Source organism: Oncorhynchus kisutch, linkage group LG18, assembly GCF_002021735.2.
Source record: "Oncorhynchus kisutch isolate 150728-3 linkage group LG18, Okis_V2, whole genome shotgun sequence".
Lineage (NCBI taxonomy): Eukaryota > Metazoa > Chordata > Actinopteri > Salmoniformes > Salmonidae > Oncorhynchus > Oncorhynchus kisutch.
Window position 1 is genome coordinate 61,429,956 of NC_034191.2, and position 20,491 is coordinate 61,450,446.

The window sequence follows — 20,491 nt, forward strand, 5'->3', positions numbered from 1 at the left end:
TGTTGAAAAACGTTTTTTTAAACAGAAGCAAATGGAACGAAACAGGAATAAACATAACTGGAATTTGTCCTTGTTTGCAACTGTAGGACTAATGATTACACCTTAGATCAGCTAGATGTAGGCAAGATTGTGCAAGGTGGTATTGAATGCGTCACCTTGATTACTCAAATTTCTCTCGACCTGTGCACCTACGTCGTAAACTTTCACTCATAGACCCATCATGAGGTTGCTCCAACCTAGCCTAAGAAAAATCTGAGTATCACATAGTAGCTTAAACCTATGAATGTTACAGAGCTGGATGAATGAAATATGAATATCAGTCATCCAATATGCTTTAATAGAAATAAGGCCATGCTCATTAAATAAAATTACCGTCCTCCCTCATTTTAAACGTCACTGACCGCAACTGATGTCCACGTACTATTTACAATATCCATAAGATGAAGCATCAATTTATTCTGGAATTATCTGCATTGACAACCTCTATAAACTGACAGTAATTTGTGTGTGAATAAAAATGAAGTACTACCACCCTCTACTGGCAGTTGTCCAGACAGTGACAAGGACTGCACAGCACAGAGAACCATATTTCTGCTGAAATTGCATTGAATGATTTACAGTTAAAATCCATCCCAAAAATATCTATAAAAGATACATTGTAAATTACCACTAACAACTTTAGTTGTGTAGATTTGTCTCTCATTTCCCCAAAATGAATCAGTCAGGGGAGTTCTCTCCCTGACACACAATTGATTTAGTCTCTCGCATCCAAGTGCTTTTCTATTTCGCAAATTTACCTTTTTCTTATTCTCTTCCATCGCCTCCACCTGCCACTCTGCTTATACCAGTCAGACCCCCAACCCTGCTTCTCTTTCTTATCCAACTCTTTCTCCCATATCAAGTGTCTCAATCCAACTTTCCCTCCCTCCATCCCTCCCGCTAACCAGTCAGAGTATCTTGTATCTCACCTTCTCGTAGTAGTCTACGTTCTTCTCTGCGGTGGAGAGGAAGGCTGATTTAAGGTCTCCTCTCATGCTCCTCTGCCATCGGCCCCAGTCCCCCTTCAGAGCGTTGTTGGCCCATTCCACACGGTCTTCCAGTTTATCAATCTCCTCCTTCAGCTAACACACACACACACAATCATCATCCTCCTCCTCCTCCTCCTACCAACATTACATATTACAGTGCAATATCCCTTCACATCAACAACCTGGACATACGGAACAATTAAAGCAAGACCTTCACCCAAAGACCTCACGTGACAGGGACAGTTTTATTTAAGACAGTGGCCATGTCCGTATACACATACTTGCGTCCAAAATATACCGAACAAACATAAAAACACAACAATGTCAAAGATTTTTACTGAGTAACAGTTCATAAGGACATCAGTCAATTGAAATAAATTCATTAGGCACTAAACTTTGGATTTCACATGAATGGGCAGGGGTGCAGCCATGGGTGGGCCTTGGAGGGAATAGGCCCACCCTCGAGGAAGCCAGGCCCAGCCGATCAGAATAAGTTTTCCCCCACAAAATGGCTTTATTACCGACAGAAGTACTCAACACCCCCATTGAGACAATCCAACTTCTTGATATGCCACACCTGTCAGGTGGATGGATTATCTTGGCAAATGAGAAATGATCACTACAAATTTGTGCAACAAATGAGAAAGCCTTGTGTGCGTATGGAAAATGTATGGTTTTTTATTTCAGCTCATGAAACATGGGACCATCACTTTAAATGTTGTGTTTATATTTTTGTTCAGTATTAGTTATTGTTCTCAAATGTTGTGCACACATTTCTTTACATCCCCGTTAATGAACATTTCTCCTTTGCCAGATAATCCATCTACCTAATAGGTGTGGAATATCAAGGAGCTGAATAAACAGCTTGATCATTACACAGGTGCACGTTTGGGATGCTCTGGATCGACGTGTATTACAGCATGTTCCAGTTCCCACCAATATCCAGCAACTTCGCACAGCCACTGAAGAGGAGTGGGACAACACGCCACAGAAAAAAAAAAAAAAAAAACACCTGATCAACTCTATGCGAAGGAGATGTGTCGCGCTGCATGAGGCAAATGGTGGGTCACACCAGATACTGACTGGTTTTCTGATCCCCGGCCCTACCTTTAAGGTATCTGTGACCAAGGGATTCATATCTGTATTCCCAGTCATGTGAAATCCATAGATTAGGGCCTAATGAATTTACTTCAATTAACCGATTTCCTTACATGAACTGTTACTCAGTAAAGTCCTTGAAATTGTTCCATGTGGTGTTTATATTTTTCAGTGTAGTATGCAGTTTAAGTACGTAGTACGCTAGCATGGGTATTCGGACACAGCCACCGTGCCCCTGAAAACTGCTGATGAATAGCTTCTGGTCTGATGGAAGCATTAAATAGTCTCACCACGCAGAGGCAGTAGTAGTAAATGTAACATAGCGTTAAAATCTGATTCATATGCAAGGCTAATTGAGATTATTTCCTCCTTGGATAGCTCCCAAATCAGGCTTTCCAATGATACATTTGTCGTGTCATTTCATTGACATGAAAAACAAAAACCTTTAAGCTAGTGGTTTATTATTTGGCATATCCTATGGTTGTGTGCGCACACGTGTGATATAGCCTAATGACCAAAACTTGTGAATGTTCATCAAAGTTAGCTAATCCAGTTTGGACAGTTGACAATTAAAACATATCAAAAGGTAGACTATACATCAATGTTGATCCACATTAGCTGATAATGCTTTGTTTATCAAAGTTAGATGGGCAACTTTGCTGCTCCTGCTACATGGTGATACATACACCCCTCTGGAGAGTCATTTCTCTCAATGGTCCTGTTTACTGCAGTGTTATTGATTCATCAGCAATCTCATGGCCCTACCTAACAAGCCCAATGCCTCAGTCTCTCCTCTAAACAAGCACTTCCTCTAGAGTACAACAGTCTCAGTCCGTAGCCCTGAAACATACGACTGTCTATCAGAAAACACACACAGAGGAAATTATTGAATAATTAATCAGATACACAGGGAGAAGACACAGGGTCCTGAGGGAGACCTCGGTGTCAAATTAGCAGTGCTCAGATATGCATGGCTCCATTTGAGACTAGGTGGATATTGACAGGTGGAGCTGATAAGGGTTGTGCGGCGTTGGCACTCCTGCTCTGGTCCTGTTAAAAGGGGATCGATGCAAGACTTGACGGGGTGTGTGTGTGTTGATTAGGAGAGCTTGTCAGGTGTAACGAGAGAGGTTGGGGAGATAGACTGAGACCGGGGTTAAAGGCTTAGCTGCTATGTCTGGACCAGCATTCATCTCCCAGGTGGCAATGTGGACACATTAGGAACAGGGACACACAAAAGGGTCACTCGCACGCACATGGTCGGTCGGTGGCGCGCACACACACACACAAACACGGTCACACACAAACACGGTCACACACAAACACGGTCACACACAAACACGGTCACACACAAACACGGTCACACACAAACACGGTCACCTTTTCTATAATTACAACCCAACAGATTCCCCTTCTCAAATCATTAAAAGTTGGGTGGAAAGTGAACAATTGACTGAAGACATTTTTTTTTCTTTCTGTGCTTTGTTTCTTGACTGAAGCATCACTGCCATCTACTGGGTCAAATAGATTACAATTTTATGTCCAGCCGTTTCCCCGTTTCATGCACCTTGGCAAGGCTTTGAGAAGAGCACGATACTTCCTCTCTCCAGACCTGTTGTGCTGGGAAATGGAAATATGGCATCCTGCTTCAAACCACAGCCAGTCAGTTTTAAATGCACTATCTATGAGTTAGGCCAAAAACAGCATCCAACAAACCCAGCCAAAGTGTTAGAGGTTAGGGTCAGGATAACCTAGAGCTACTGTCCAGGGAACTATGTACAGCACAAACAAGCTGTTAGAAAAAGGTGAGACTTGCTCAACCACTGCTTGCTTGAATGGACAAGTCGATAGCTGATAGCATTTTAAGGCGTGTTAATAATTAAATTGTGTTAATAATTAGCTTATTTGACTTTCTAGTGTCATATTTTTACTCATTTTGAAATAGCTAACATCTCAACCATATCCATTCAGCAAAGGGAAAGCTTAAAGCTCCACATAAAGCCAAGTTAAGCAGAAGCTGGTGAGCCCATGTGTAGTACAGTTGCATGTTGGCATGCCCTACAGTCCGCTGTACCTCTTCAATCTCCCCATCAAGTCTCTCCTGCCTCTGATGTCTGGCTTCTTCAGGGTTTTTACCCAGCAGGCTCCCCCACACAAAACCTAGATCACTAGACTCCTCCAGTCACATCACAGGAAGGTCAGGATGTCCCAGAGGTCAGAGGGCAAAAGCCACAACAACAGGAACAGGAATGAATGCTCATGTCCGCATGGTGAAGTTGCCCTTAAATGCTGATATTGGATCAGTTTTGTAATTTTCTCAGCTAAAATGTTGAGGTTAGGATTGGGGAAGCTGATCCCAGATCTGCTAGTAAGCAGTGGCAGTAAAGTACAAGGTGACGACCGCACAAATAGACCCGGTCTCATTTTGACAGAGAACTTAAGACTATCTTATACCTAATGAAAGAAAATGTTCAAGTTGTCAACATATGTTGTATATGCCTAGTTGTTTATATGACATACTATGGGTGGCATACTACGTCAGACAGTCATATGAATGTAGCCTAATCTTATTTTTGCATATAGCCTTTTCAGGTGAAACTACATGATTGAGCTCTTACTCAGTTATTGTGTTTATTAGGTGAAACACTGGGACCTGCAACAAAAGCATACAGTAAGTTTGACATTCTGACTCATTCACAAAGTACTGTAAACCTTATCCTCACATTGTTCTAGAACTCTAGATCCCATTGTTTCACACACACTATTACAGTGCTTTGTTGGAAATCCATAGGTGATTTTCTTAGCCAGATCTCTAATTAAAATCTCAGGGTAAAAAGGTCACTGCTAAGCTAGGAGGGAACCAGGGACACCCACAGGATTGGAATAAGCAATAATCCTTAACAGTTCTGTCCGCTCTACCCCTTTCTCTTCTTTATTCTCCAGCCATCTCAGATCTTACCACCAGTCAGTGGCATTTCCATGTAAGACGTCGATAGATGTGGGCGTTTTCATTACGCAACGATTATCAAGGCCTTATTAGACAATATTTACCACCCAGTTTCCTGAAGTGTGCCAGGAGCTCAAGAGGGACATCCTGAACTATCCGGAGATATTTAGATAATCCTCAGAGGAGGCCTTTTCCAATATCGCCAAAGCTCCTCCTCTGGCTTAAGACAGCTTGATTTAAAATGAGAGGTGGCGACGAGGCAGTTCATGCAGCACAGCTTTATTGCTCCTAATCTCTGGGAAATTGCACTGAAGCATCAGGTAGGCCGACTGATGGCTTATAGAAGGTACATATAAGATATTATAGAATAAAAACACACCTTTCCTAAACTAACACTCGAATCCCCCCCCCCGCACTGATTTTGCTAATAGCTACTGTGAGGGAAAAAAAACTGACTTACTATGACTGAGATGTGGTTGTCCCACTTAGTGTATACATCTTAAGATAACTAACAAAGTTGCTCTGGATAAGAGCGTCTGCTAAATTACTAACATTTATAAAAAGCCAATTTTGCACTTACTGCATCGCGGTCAACTTTCTTGGTGGCCAGAGCTTCATTCTTGGCCTCAAATTCCGCCTGAATGTTATCCCTCCGTCTCAATACTGCCTAGAAAAAAGGAAAATAAAATGATCTAGGGGTGATCATTGCTTAGTCCTGAGAATCCAACAAAAAGATGCATTAGGCTTGATATTATGTACACAGTAGGTATGTTTGTGTACGTAGACTATGTAAATCTGTGTGGGTGTTAGGGGCAAGCTAAGTCAAAGCCTTTTATGTTTCATCAACATTACAGGTTTAGCAAGTACTGCACAGTGCTGGGCTGTCATTTGGTCTACTAACGACATCTAAATGCCACTTAAACAGCCGGTTAAACGACTTCCATTACTGTCTTATGCCAGAGGAGTTGACTTACCTTGAGTGTCTCAGCACACAGGACATACTCGTGTAAAACAGGCACCAGGGTGTCTGAGAGATGGCCGACCTGTTCCTCTGTCTCTTTACAGCACCTCTCTATACAGCCGGCTACACCTTTCAACTGCTCTGCCAGCTCCTCCTCCGAGCCCGACCACAGGGTGTAGGTGGGCCCGTACTCCTTTAGCTCCTCCAGGTACTCTGAGACACAAACAGGGATATGTACTGTCAACTACCCTACCCACAACGCACTACCCTTCAGGACTCTGTTTTAGCATAGGCTGTGGCATTGAGGACTTTCACCATTTTGAAGTAGTCAACTGGGTGGAACTTCCTATGGGTTTGATCGGGGTCATCAGTCAATTAATTATCCGCATGAGAAAATATTCCATAACTGGAGGTGGCTGTAAATAGCCAAGCTTGACTTTATACCTGTTCATACACACTCCAGGTGGCAGTATGCACCATCTCAGTTTTTTACCAACTCAGAGAAGTAGAAGAAAATGTACAACTTCAAAATAGAGATTGCCTCAATGTCACTGCACGTGCAGTCACAGACACCATAATGGGACGGACACAAAGAACAAGAACCCTCTATCATTCTCCATTTTTGAAACGGAGCGATTTACAAGTCTGATTGAAAACAGGACATTCATGTAACTCCGTGTGCGTACCCATAATAGTATTAACTAGTTAGTTGGTATGTTTATAGAGTAATATTTAACTCTGTGGTCTTACCTTTCTGTTCTTTGACGATCCTCTGGGTGACTTTGTCCAGAGAGCCGATCTTGTTGCTGAAATCCTCCACGTACTCCTGGATGGCGGTGAACTCCTCTGGCCGGTTCTTCACCCCTCTGACTGAGTTAGCCACCGCTCGCACCGTTTCCCCCATCCTGCTCAGGAACCCCGGTCCTTGCTTCTTATAGGTTGTCAGCTCCTACAGGGACAGACGGGATGGAGAGACGCACACGCATGCACACACCAACACAAACTGGGGTCAAATAAAAGGCTTTAGAACAAACAATGTTCAATGACAAAGTCCCATCCTGTAGTATGGCAGATTGCAGCGAATTATATTCCTTAAACTTACATTCACTTTACATTGGAAGGAATGAGATTGACATAATATTGATAGAGATAGATTATGTCAGAGACAGACACTGTATCCTATCCTTTCCGTTGTAACAATAACATGTGCTCTAGACTAGAACATTCCACTGTCACCAAGTTACAGAAATGGCTTTCATGTCACATTGACCTTGAACAGCACACCAAGCGCCTGATCAGATGAGAAAAATGCCCTTCAATCTAAAATACAATCCAGTGGTGGTATCCCTGTTCTCATTGAGGCCAAGGCCTAACGTTATGTCCTGACACAAGAGTATAATATGCGTTGGCTAAACTTGATCGTCTTAAGAACAGCGCCCAGACATCTAACTGATTACTTTCCCCGTGTCAGGGATACACACAATCACAGCATCAGTTCAGGTGTGCTTAGAAAGCTACTTTCTTGTATACTGGAGCCTCATAAAAAAAAAAACTCTGGGCAGCTTTGAAAATAACATTTTTTTGTTAAAACTGTTTGATGTCTTCTGTGCCCATATGAATGACCCCTATGATGTTACTGCAATGAGATAGATATTTTTGGTTTATTATCTCACGGTCACTGTGTTCAACCGTGTTGGATCTTGCCTCGCAATCTTGTTACAAGACCACAATGGGAGTCCCAGACTTTATTGTGTGTTATCCACCATGATTTAACAACGGGAATAAGTCCCAGACTTTAGTGTGTTATCCACCATGATTTAACAATGGGAATAAGTCCCAGACTTTAGTGTGTTATCCACCATGATTTAACAATGGGAATAAGTCCCAAACTTTAGTGTGTTATCCTCCATGATTTAACAATGGGAATAAGTCCCAAACTTTAGTGTGTTATCCTCCATGATTTTACTCATGTGCGTATGTCATTTTCAAGTTGTGTGCTTGTTTTTTTTTTTTTTAAATGGTACAACAAAATGTATCAACTAAACCATAAACTGGTAACATGCTAAAGACACTGGGACACAAGGGAGGCATTCATTCACAGAGTTAAAGTCTAGGTATTAAACTACTAAACTAATCAGGTTTAGTGGTAGGACAGCAGGACTATACCATGTGCAATTAGACTAGCTTGACGTAGCAGGTGTGTGTGTGTGTAGTCTGACTGCGTAACATCAGTCTTTTGTGTGCTCTCAAAGCTTTTATGGATTATGTGTTTGGTGCACGTTTATGTATGCATTTGGTATATGCTTGCTTACCCAGGCCTGAGCACTAAGGAAGACTTTGAAGTCTTCGCTGCAGGACAGAATGGGGTGATCAGCAACACGATTAAGGAACTTGTGGAGAGCTTTCCTCCGTGTCTCGATGAAATCACCATTGAACCTCTCCACCATCCCCTTCACCACAAACTTCTCTGGCAGAGGCTGAGGACAGGAAGGAGGATTAAAACAGAGCTCAGAAATATGTAGTGGATCGATAGTATGGAGTTTAACCAAATTCTCAATTCCTTTACAGGTCAGACACCACATACATGAACAATGAGAGTTGAGTGGGCATCCTCCAGTTTCCCTTTGAGCCAGAGGAAGTCTTGGTAGCGCCTGCGGACTTCGTACTCAGAATTGTCAAACTCACTCCGTGTGGTCTGAGGCAGGCAGAGAAACACAGTAAAGACCAGATTAACTCAATTCTATTGGCAAATACACAGTCTAGTATATACTGTACAATCAATGCAATTCCATTTCTAGAGGACACAGTACATTACACACCCCCCTCACCTTGGTCAGAACTCTGTAGGTGATGAAGGTCTCAATGGCAGTCACATGACTCTCTGGGTTGTCCACTGTAATGAAGATGTCTTTAGAGTCACTCTCCTCGTCCTCCTCAAACTTACACTGGTTGACCATGGATCCTGGGGATGTCGGCATTGAGGCGTTGAACATATTCCCGTCTGCAAGAGTCAAATCCTAGAAAAACAAATCATGAAAGGCAGAACTGATTTAAATCTGGAAGAGAAACCCAAAAGCAAAATGCATGTGCGCTGTCCAGTTACTTTGTCACAACAGTAAATACCATACAGTACATCGTGTAAGAGTGTTACACAACACCATCTTGTGATGCGACAACCACATGTAGCTTCTCAGCTAAAAAGCCCTTTCCTTTGCACTCTAACATTAACTTGCACCAAACATTTAGTGTCCAATCAAATAATGACCCAACATGTGGTTTCCATTTCAAATATCAAAGACACACCTTTATTGAATTGCTGCAAATATTAATTCTAACAATTATTTCTAAGTTTTACCGTTTCAGTTTTTGCAGCTCTTCTCTGGTGCCTTGTCTGCAGCACAGAGGCCAGGTGCACTTGTTAGAGAGCATGCAGCTAATTGGCACGTCCTATTATCCTGAAATGGAGGGGTGTGTTCGGTGATACCACCTCCGTCCAGCATAGGGGAAATGGAGTTCCCCAGTTTAAAACATTATGCTAGAATTTTCTATTCAAAATGAATACATTTAAAACACATAATAATAATAAATAATAATAAGTATGCTTAAAATCATGTTTATGCTAAAACATTTAAGAACAGATCCTTGATCATTTATTTGCATCATTGTAGCTGACCTGCCTCAGATACTTGGAACTGGCCATCCCTTTATATTCTGTGCTCTAAGAAAACCCTGTGAGTTGCGCCTATTCTGCCACACAGACCTCACTTACACATGTATCTATGATTCAGATAAAATGGCGCCGGAAGAAATGGCAGCAGTTTTACTGGCGCCCAACCAATTGTGCTATTATGTGTTTTTTTGTGTGTGTGTTCTTTGTAACTTATTTTGCACATAATTTTTCTGCAACCGTATCTTACGGCAAAAAAAAAAAAAGAGCTTCTGGACATCAGAACAGAGATCACTCACCTCGGATTAGACAAAGATTTCTTTCTTCAACAAGCAAGACGCACAGGATATTCTCCAAACACCAGCTGGTGCACGAAATCTAAGGAAGTCTATAGATTTTGCTCGCCTGTAGTAGAGTATATTGTGATAAAGTGCCTAGAGAGTTCTCAGCTATACTTTTCGTGGCTGTTTATTTACCACCACAGCAGATGCTGGCACTAAGACCGCACTCAGTCAGCTGTATAAGGAAATAAGCAAACAGGAAACCACTCACCCAGAGGCGGCGCTCCTAGTGGCCGGGGACTTTAATGCAGGGAAACCTAAATCAGTTCTACCAAATTTCTATCAACATGTTAAATGTGCAACTAGAGGGAAAAGATTTCTAGATCACCTGTACTCCACACAGAGACGCATACAAAGCTCTAACCTCGCCCTCCATTTGGTTAATCCGACCACAACTCTGTCCTCCTGATTCCTGCTCACAAGAAAACTTTAAGCAGGAAGCACCAGTGACTCGGTCTATAAAAAAAGTGGTCAGTTGAAGCAGATGCTAAACTATAGGACTGTTTTGCTATCACAGACATGTTCCGGGATTCTTCCAATGGAATTGAGGAATGACTGCCTAGGAGCAGTGGGTTAACTGCCTGTTCAGGGGCAGAACGCCAGATTTGTACCTTGTCAGCTCGGGGGTTTGAACTTGCAACCTTCTGGTTACAAGTCCAACGCTCTAACCACTAGGCTACCCTGCCGCACCAGTGACATCAGTCACTGGCTTTATCAAGAAATGCATCGAGGACGTCGTCCCAACAGTGACTGTGCGTACATACCCCAGTCAGAAGCCATGGATTACAGGCAACATTTGCACTGAGCTAAAAGGTTCGAGCTGCCGCATTCAAGGTGCGGGACTCTAACCCGGAAGTTTACAAGAAATCCTGCTATACCCTGGGACGAACCATCAAACAGGCAAAGCATCAATACAGGGCTAAGATTGAATCATACTACACTGGCTCCGACGCTCATCTTATGTGGCAGGGCTTGCAAACTATTACAGACTCCAAGGGGGAGCACAGCCGTGAGCTGCCCAGTGACACGAGCCTACCAGACGAGCTAAATCACTTCTATGCTCGCTTCGAGGAAAGCAACACTGAGGCATGCATGACAGCATCAGCTGTTTGGACGACTGTGTGCTCACAGTCTCTCCATAGCCGACGTAAGTAAGACCTTTAAACAGGTCAACATACACAAGGCTGCGGGGCCAGACGGATTACCAGGACGTGTGCGGCGGGCATGTGCTGACCAACTGGCAGGTGTCTTCACTGACATTTTCAACATGTCCCTGATAGAGTCTGTAATGCCAACTGTAATACCATCAAGGCAACCTGCCTAAATGACTACAGACCCGTAGCACTCACGTCCGTAGCCATGACGTGCTTTGAAAGGCTGGTAATGGCTCACATCAACACCATTATCCCAGACACCCTAGACCCATTCCAATTTGCATACTGCCCAAACAGATCCACAGATGATGCAATCTCTATTGCACTCCACACTGCCCTTTCCCACCTGGACAAAAGGAACACTTGTGAGAATGCTGTTCATTGACTACAGCTCAGCGTTCAACACCATAGTACCCTCAAAGTTCATCACTAAGCCAAAGATCCTGGGACTAAACACCTCCCTCTGCAACTGGATCCTGGCGTTCATGACAGACCGCCCCCAGGTGGTGAGCAACACATCCGCTGCGTTGATCCTCAACACTGGAGCCTGGTGCGTGCTCAGTCCCCTCCTGTAATCCCTGTTCACCCAAGAATGCATGGCCAGGCACGACTCCAACACCATCATTTAGTTTGCAGATGACACAACAGTGGTAGGCCTGATCACCGACAACGAAGAGACAGCCTATAGGGGGGAGGTCAGAGACCTGGCTGGGTGGTGCCAGTATAACAACCTATCCCTCAACGTAACCAAGACTAAGGAGATGATTGTGGACTACAGGAAAAGGAGGACCGAGCACGCCTCCATTCTCATCGACGGGGCTGTAGTGGAGCAGGTTGAGAGCGTCAAGTTCCTTGGTGTCCACATCAACAAACTAGAATGGTCCAAAGAGGGAACGACAAAGCCTATTCATCTCAGGAAACAAAAAAAAACTTTTAAAAAGTTCCTTGGGTCCTGAGATCCTCAAAAGGTTCTACAGCTGCAACATTGAGAGCATCCTGACTTTTTGCATCACTGCCTGGTACGGCAATTGCTCGGCCTCCGACAGAGGGTAGTGCTCACGGCCCAGTACATCACTGGGGCTAAGCTGCCTGCCATCCAGGACCTCTACACCAGGCAGTGTCAGAGGAAGGCTCTAAAATATGTCAAAGACCCCAAGCCAGCCCAGTCAGACTGTTCTCTCTACTACCGCATAGCAAGCGGTACCGGAGTGCCAAGTCTAGGACAAAGGCTTCTCAACAGTTTTTACCCCTAAGCCATAAGACTCCTGAACAGGTAATCAAATGGCTACCCGGACTATTCGCATTGTGTGTGTGTGTGTCCCTCCCAACCCCTCTTATGCAGCTGCTACTCTGTTTATCATATATGCATAGTCACTTTAACTATACATCATGTACATATGTACAGACTACCTCCATTGGCCCGACCAACCAGTGCTCCCACACATTGGCTAACTGGGCTATCTGCATTGTGTCCCGCCACCCACCAACCCCTCTTTACGCTACTGCTACTATCTGTTCATCATATATGCAGTCAATTTAACCATATCTACATACTACCTCAATCAGCCTGACTAACCGGTGTCTGTATGTAGCCTCCCTACTGTATGTAGCCTCGCTACTGTATATAGCCTCGCTACTATTATTTTTCATTATTGTTCACCTAATACCTTTTTTCACTATTGGTTAGAGCCTGTAAGTAAGCATTTCACTGTAAGGTCTACCTACACCTGTTGTATTCGGCGCACGTGACAAATAAACTTTGGTTTGAGGTGTTTGAACAGTTTAATTCATTTATAGACCTTTAAGTACCCTTTTTATGCACTGTTTTTTTTAATCGCTCTTACTCAGTAGAAAATAAAACCCATATCACCCTACTCAGTTCTCTCATTACCTGCTTGGTCAAACATTCTCAAAGTATTTTATAAAAGCCCTTTTCACGTCAACAGTTGTCACAAAGAACTTATACAGATACCCAGCCTAAAACACCAAAGAGTAAGCAATGCAGAGGTAGAAGCACAGTGGCTGGGAAAAACTCCCTAGAAAGGCAGGAACCTAGAGACAAACCTAGACAGGAGCTAGTCTCTGAGGGGTGGCCAGTCCTCTTCTGGCAGTGGCGGGTGGAGATTAGAGTACATGGCCATTTAGGCCAGATCGTTCTTCAAGATGTTCAAACATTCATAGATGACCAGCAGGGTCAAATAATAGTCATGGTGTTTATACAGGGTGCAACAGGTCAACACCCTTCAGGAGTAAACGTTAGTTGGCTTTTCATAGCCGACAATTCACAGGTCGAGACAGCAGGTCAGAGAGCGGAAGAGAGAGAGGGGTCAAAATAGCAGGTCCAGGACAAAGTAGCACATCATTTGTGACAAATTGTGCATTCATCACATTTCATGGGTCAGGTAAGTTTAATGCATTTATCATCTGATGTCCTCAGATCCTATAAAATGGCTAACAGTCCTACCTACCTGTAGACTATCCTACCGAGTTTGTTTGTGATGTCTGATAAGGAACTTTCAACTATCAGTTTTATTTAATGGTCCCTGAACTTTGTCAAGAAATATGGCACCATTTGCAAATGATTTGACGTTCCACAATCCGAGGTCAACAACCAGTGGTCATGTCACTGTCATATTCAGATCATGGCCAGGCCATGTACAACATGCAAACGTTTCAGCAGACTTGAACTGATGTGCCATTGTTCACAGGCAGCAGCACGACACGCTTTTGTCATTGTCCTTTCATGACGCTTCCTGTAATAACACTGAACTGAGAGGCTAATGTAGTCAGCAGAATGCATAGCCTGCTGCCTAGGCTACTCCCCTGGCTGCGATGCGCACTGCAAAACAATGGGGACAGCACAAGCTGAAATAACAACGATGTAATTCTTAACTGATTTCTCTGTGATGTTGCAAAAAGAATAAGCTACAAATAAACATGAATTAGATTTAGATCAAATATGCACTTGATTTGATTCCCTGTCGCCTCATGGAATTTCTTAGTTGGTACCATAAGTGGCTTTCTTGCCGTCTGATTCTTCTGCTAGTCTGACAGATGAACTTCAAAAACACTGTTAACTTAGTTGTGTGATCTTGGCGGCCACAACATTCATCCAGCAATGATCATGCAACAATCAGATTTGGCAACAAAATGTGACAAGACTATCAAAAATATTGCTACATTAGGCAACAGGGGCATCATGCACCCCAACAATCTGAGGGGGCACAAAAGTGAGGATAGCTAGGGGGGTGAGCCGCAGGGGGTCTAGGATAGAGGTCGACCGATCAATCGGAATGGTCAATTAATTAGGGCCAATTTCAAGTTTTCATAACAATCCGTAATCAGCATTTTTGGACACCGATTACCGATTACATTGCGCTCCACGAGGAGACTGCGTAGCAGGCCGACTACCTGCTTTGCGAGTGCAGCAAGGAGCCACTGTAAGGTGCTAGCTAGCATTAAACGTATCTTATAAAAAACAATCAATCTTAACATAATCACTAGTTAACTACACATGGTTGATGATATTACTAGTGTATCTAGCTTGTCCTGCGTTGCATATAATCGATGCAGTGCCTGTTAATTTGTCATTGAATCACAGCCTACTTTGCCAAACGGGTGATTTAACAAACACATTTGCGAAAAAAGCACTGTCGTTGCACCAATGTGTACCTAACCATAAACATCAATGCCTTTCATAAAATCATTACACAAGTATACATTTTTACACCTGCATATTTAGTTAATATTGCCTATTTTTTTGTTATTTTTTTGTTTGTTAGAATTTTACCCCTTTTTCTCCCCAATTTCGTGGTATCCAATCGTTTTAGTAGCTACTATCTTGTCTCATCGCTACAACTCCCGTACGGGCTCGGGAGAGACGAAGGTTGAAAGTCATGCGTCCTCCGATACACAACCCAATCAAGCCGCACTGCTTCTTAACACAGCGCGTATCCAACCCGGAAGCCAGCCACACCAATGTGTCGGAGGAAACACCGTGCACCTGGCAAGCTTGGTTAGCGCGCACTGCGCCTGGCCCACCACAGGAGTCGCTGGTGCGCGATGAGACAAGGATTTTCCTACCGGCCAAACCCTCCCTAACCCGGACGACGCTAGGCCAATTGTGCGTCACCCTTATAAACCCAGGGTCGTTACACTACTCATATATATATATATATATAAACATTTGGCCGATTAATCGGTATCAGCTTTTTTTGGGTCCTCCAATAATCAGTATTGAAAAATCATATCGGTCGACCTCTGACCTCGTCTGTAAATTGGAGAATTTGGCTTTTTTCAAACACCTGAAACACCCTTTTCCTGCAATATAGTCATAATCATTATGCTTAATTCGATTAAAAAAATGTTTTAAACTCTGCATATCTCTTGAGCTCTCTGTATCCTCCTGACTGGTGGTTCTTTTTTTAAGAAACAAAATATGCTTCTCTGCATTTTTACTAAAATCTGGGTAATCTTAGTAGTGCTGAGCAATTAAAAAAAAAAAAGTTACCTTTATTTAACTAGGCAAGTAAGTTATGAACAAATTCTTATTTACAATGACAGCCTACTGGGGAACAGTGGGCAGCCTTGTTCCGGGGCAGAACCACAGATTTTTACCTTGTCAGCTCAGGGATTCGATCCAGCAACCTTTCGGTTACTGGCCCAACGCTCTTACCACTAGGCTACCTGCCGCCCCAAATTAATGTTCCCTTATCAATTTGTTCTGCCAAATCCTAACCACTTAAGTCAGTTAAGAACAAATTGATGACTGCCTACACCAGCCAAACCCTAACAATGCACTATGCATTATGAAAGTTGAATGCTGTTACACAGAATAAAACAATGAATAAAAGTCCCATGATGGTAGTCACTGCACAGTCACTGCGTATCACTTAAACCATAACTTATTCACATTACTTTACTTTAATGAAATATTTCAGGTTGTTGTGTATATTACTATTTTTTTAATGACTTATTTCATTCCAAGTCATCATTTCATCTCTATAGAGCTGCTGCCTATGCTGTCTGATAAAAATCACTATTTTATTAGTTCTTCAAAGTAAATAAGGTATACTTTTAGGAGTGCTGAATACAATTTATCAATCACTTCGATCATGTATTTTCAGGTAGCGATACCTCGCGAAGCAACCACTTCCTATACTTCTTGGTCACGCATCCTTCAGTCTTTTACATAGGTGTAAAATAAATAGACCGGACAAATAGGCACGCATGGATTATGGTCTTTGTAGTTAATTACCAGATTTTCTGCACTAAACTATATAGAACTTCGGCCAGTTGGAAACTACAACATCCTTCAAGATTGGACAGTTTGGGCTTGATCTGATTTAGCTATAGAGAAACTGCAGCCCAATGTGCAAATTGAGTTAACAAAAAAACAAAAAGTAAATGAAATTCCAAATAATTTAACTTTGGTCAATTAGTTGTTTCAAAATAAATAAAAGAAACAACATTTCAGTTAATGGTTCAGCACTAACATTTAGTAATTGGCTTGCCATCTAAGAAAGAAAAGCTAGCTACTCTAATTTCAATGATTGCCTGAAATGGTAGCTAGTTACAACTTTGGGAGATTGTGAACCTAACTGGGCTAGCTAAAGCCAACTTTATAAAATTGCTCGGTGGCTAGTAGTATCAGAGAAACAACAAAATACGTTAAAAAAATCAAATAAAAACGTGCAGGACTACTCTAAGGGGGCACGTTCCCCCTATGTGCCCAGACGCCTCTGTGTATGGCAACAAGATAAAGTATGCAGTGTTCAAAACAACTGGGAGCTTGGAAAACTCTGACTTCCGACTTCATTGCGTTGAAAACAACTGGGAACTGGGGGAAAAAAGTTCCGCCTGGGATTTTTTTTTTTAACGGTGATCCAACTCGGTAACTCGGGCCTCTTTCCACAGCTCCGACTTTCGGAGCTAAAGATCACACGTCATGATTTGACCTCGTATTATTCCGAGTTCTTCGTTTTTTGAACGCGGCATTAGTCCTAATGATATTTGCATGACATCGTCTGATCGAGTGACCTTTGAAACTGACAAAAGCATAACATCAGCAGAGAATTCAAAAGGGTAATACACAGACTGTTTCGAACCCATGTCTGATATAAAATATACTTTTAAGATGCAGTCGGGGTGCATTGATGTAGACTACGTAAAATACAGTGATTTAAACTGGTAAAATATACATTTTAGACTATCCAAGTGGAAAGCACCCTAACAATGCACTTTCCTGCCTGAACTTCATTGGATTTACAAAAGCAATAGAAACTTCCCTGAACGATTAACTCACCACTGAGTGTCAAATGCAGGCTATCCACGTAGCACAGAAATATCGCATTCAACCCCCTGCGCCAACTCCGTTTCTAAACTTCCCTGTACGTTCCACATTAGTAGGCTAAGTAGTGTTATTTTTACCTTGCTGAAAACTTCTAAATCGTCGTCCTCGTCTAGATCTAACATCTGTCCGGAGATGTCGGCAGGTATTGTATTTGTTTGGGTGGGGGACACAACAGCGTCGATAGTTCTACTCATAGCTGCCCAGATTTACACCGACAATGTAGACTACGGGGACATCATCAGCAGTCGCTGCTGCTGAAACTCAGTATAATTTCAGAATTTGAGTGAATTCAATTTACTGCGCAGAAACGGAAGTACCACTAGAAAAGAAGAGGGTTGGCCACGGATGAGTTGAATTGGATAGGTCAGGATATGGATATCTGACATGTCAGATTATATCTGTAAAAGTACGTGACATCAATGTTATATGCGAAATGACATAGCTATGTGTCACTGTTATGAATAGAAGAAGCAACAAAATGTAGCCTTTGATATCCATGGTAGGAGAGTAGGACTACATGTGATGACTGTGACCCATGTGAAGGATGAAGGACTAGCCTTCATTTGAATTGCCATGGGTGTACTTCTATAGTCTTTTATGGCAGTTTTTTTCGTGGGCAGAGACTAGTTACCACAGCCACAAAGTCTGGAACCCCGCTTATTTCTATAATGTATTTTCTTAAAATGTGACTTTAACCCTAACCTTAACCCCACTGCTAACCTTATACCTAACCCTAACTTCAAATTATAACCCTAAAACTTATTTTTGTTTTCATACATTTTTACGATATAGGCAATTTTGACTTTGTGGCTGTGGTAGCTAGTGGAAACCGTGGGCCGAATTACTTAAACATAAAAAGCAGTTGAAAAATCACGCGACATTTGAGTCCTGCGTTATTTATTTTATTTTAAAGTCTTAGGCTACTGGATGCGTTGGTGTTTATTGTTTCTTGAAGTTAAGTTATTTATCTTTAAATCAGATATTTGTTCTTAAATAAAAGCATACAGTAGTAGCCTCATACAGATTATTATTGATGATTTGTTGACCTGGACCTCACACATCCTCTATAACTCCAAGCAGGGATATTTTTTTACCAAAAGATGTCACTGTTGCACAAAGGATATTCTTTATTTTTCTCTGGGGTAGGCTATGTGTCAAAACTGAAAGCAACACAGAGAGAGAGGGGCATTGGCTATCTGATTCCAAGGTGTCAGGACGTTATTATAATTACGAAATTGGATCTGGCTCCTGAAATGTTGTCCGTTTCACAGGGATAAAACATTTTAAGGAATGTGTCAATGATCGTTTTCAATGGCCACAAGATGTAGGCTACGTTCCTTTCCCCAAATACTTGTGTCGATCAATACAAATGAATGGATCATTTGAAAGTTAATAATTCATAGTAGGTTTATGCAGCAAAACATATCACAGCTTCTCCACCTTTTGCTTAATTAACAACACACAATTTATTTTATTTTATTTATTTTACCTTTATTTTACTAGGCAGGTTAATTAAGAACAAATTCTTATTTACAATGACTGCCTGGACTATAGCCATGACTGTAATCACTCCATACATCAGCCTCTTTAGCTTTAAAACATCACGTTTGCATGCTGAACGCATAGATGACACCAACACCCTACTATTGGTCTAGTGAGAAAAAAAGGCATATTCAAAAGCTCTCTCTTATCTGTACATTTTGAAATGTACATGATAATGATGCTGGGTGACACTCAAATATTGTGTCAATTTCATTCCCGATGGGCATAAATTCCCACATGCAGGCAGAGAGAGAGAGGCAGGAAGCCCTTGAAATGGTTCCATTATCATCCTGCATACCCTTTCCACCAAGCAGGAAAAGGAAGGCCATATCCACAGCAACTATTCAGATTAGAAGGTATTATAATGATTCTACAAAGGTCAGGGTTTTGTTGGGTGGAATCTAGAGCACATACTGGCAGCACATTCATATTATCTGACTGGCGGCTGCCATTTTATATTTCATATCATTTGTCTGTTTATCGCTGATTGATTTCCAGATGCATGTGAAGAATGTGTATTTTTGAAGCGTGATGACAAAAAGTGTCGAAGCTTTTGAAATAGGCTGCGTTATAGTATGTTACTATTTTTCAAGAGTAAAGTTGCCCGAAATTGATGAATATAATGCTGTGTTGATTCAATATCTTTGCAAAATATGGTGACATTTTTGTAAAATATAACATTGAATGCTTGGGCACTTATCTAATGCAGATGCAGAATAAAAAGCACCTTAATACAATTACACGGTGAAAGTGCACCATTTTCATCCATCAACATTTAACAGAGTGCTTAAGACTAGAGATGCCATCATGCCAGTAACATTCCATGGCACTGTGACTGTACAGTACAAGACGGTCAAACAAATACATTCTGGCTGCACCACAAATGACAACAGGTGAAATGCTTACTTACAAGAGAGGAAAATATAGAAAAATAATATCATGAGGAATAAATACACAATGAGTAAAGATCACTTGGCTATATACACGGCGTACCAGTACCGATGTGCAGGGGTACAAGGTAATTGAGGTAGATATTTTAGAAGTTGGAAGTTTACATACACTTAGGTTGGAGTCATTAAAACTTGTTTTTCAACCACTACACACATTTCTTGTTAACAAACTATAGTTTTGGCAAGTTGGTTAAGACATCTATTTTATGCACAAGTAATTTTTCCAACAATTGTTTACAGACAGATTATTTCACTGTATCACAATTCCAGTGGGTCAGAAGTTTACATACTCTAAATTGACTGTGCCTTTAAACAGCTTGGAGAATTACAGAAAATTATGTCATGGCTTTAGAAGCTTCTGATAGGAAAATTTACATAATTTTAGTCAATTGGAGGTGTACCTGTGGATTTATTTCAAGGCCTACCGTCAAACTCATTACCTCTTTGCTTG

The 20,491-nt window shown here is 41.9% G+C and overlaps 1 protein-coding gene across 5 annotated transcripts in view; it reads right to left on the reverse strand.

Annotated features, from left to right (window-relative positions):
* snx7 (sorting nexin 7) overlaps nucleotides 1-17,917 on the reverse strand; it is a 36,171-nt gene extending 18,254 nt beyond the window's left edge. The window contains exons 1-9 of one of the 5 annotated variants that reach the window (XM_020509094.2): nucleotides 17,626-17,834; nucleotides 8,863-9,051; nucleotides 8,619-8,729; nucleotides 8,347-8,511; nucleotides 6,785-6,983; nucleotides 6,048-6,247; nucleotides 5,654-5,740; nucleotides 4,201-4,302; nucleotides 969-1,121 (exon numbers count right to left, since the gene is read on the reverse strand). In XM_020509094.2, coding sequence (XP_020364683.1) covers nucleotides 969-1,121; nucleotides 4,201-4,302; nucleotides 5,654-5,740; nucleotides 6,048-6,247; nucleotides 6,785-6,983; nucleotides 8,347-8,511; nucleotides 8,619-8,729; nucleotides 8,863-9,051; nucleotides 17,626-17,742 — 1,323 coding nt within the window. In that variant the 5' untranslated portion in view covers nucleotides 17,743-17,834. Of the gene's footprint in view, nucleotides 1-968; nucleotides 1,122-4,200; nucleotides 4,303-5,653; nucleotides 5,741-6,047; nucleotides 6,248-6,784; nucleotides 6,984-8,346; nucleotides 8,512-8,618; nucleotides 8,730-8,862; nucleotides 9,052-9,389; nucleotides 9,509-17,625 lie in introns of those variants that run through there. The other 4 variants (XM_031796428.1, XM_020509095.2, XM_031796429.1 and 1 more) reach the window with 4 other exon arrangements.
* Nucleotides 17,918-20,491: the final 2,574 nt, after the last annotated feature.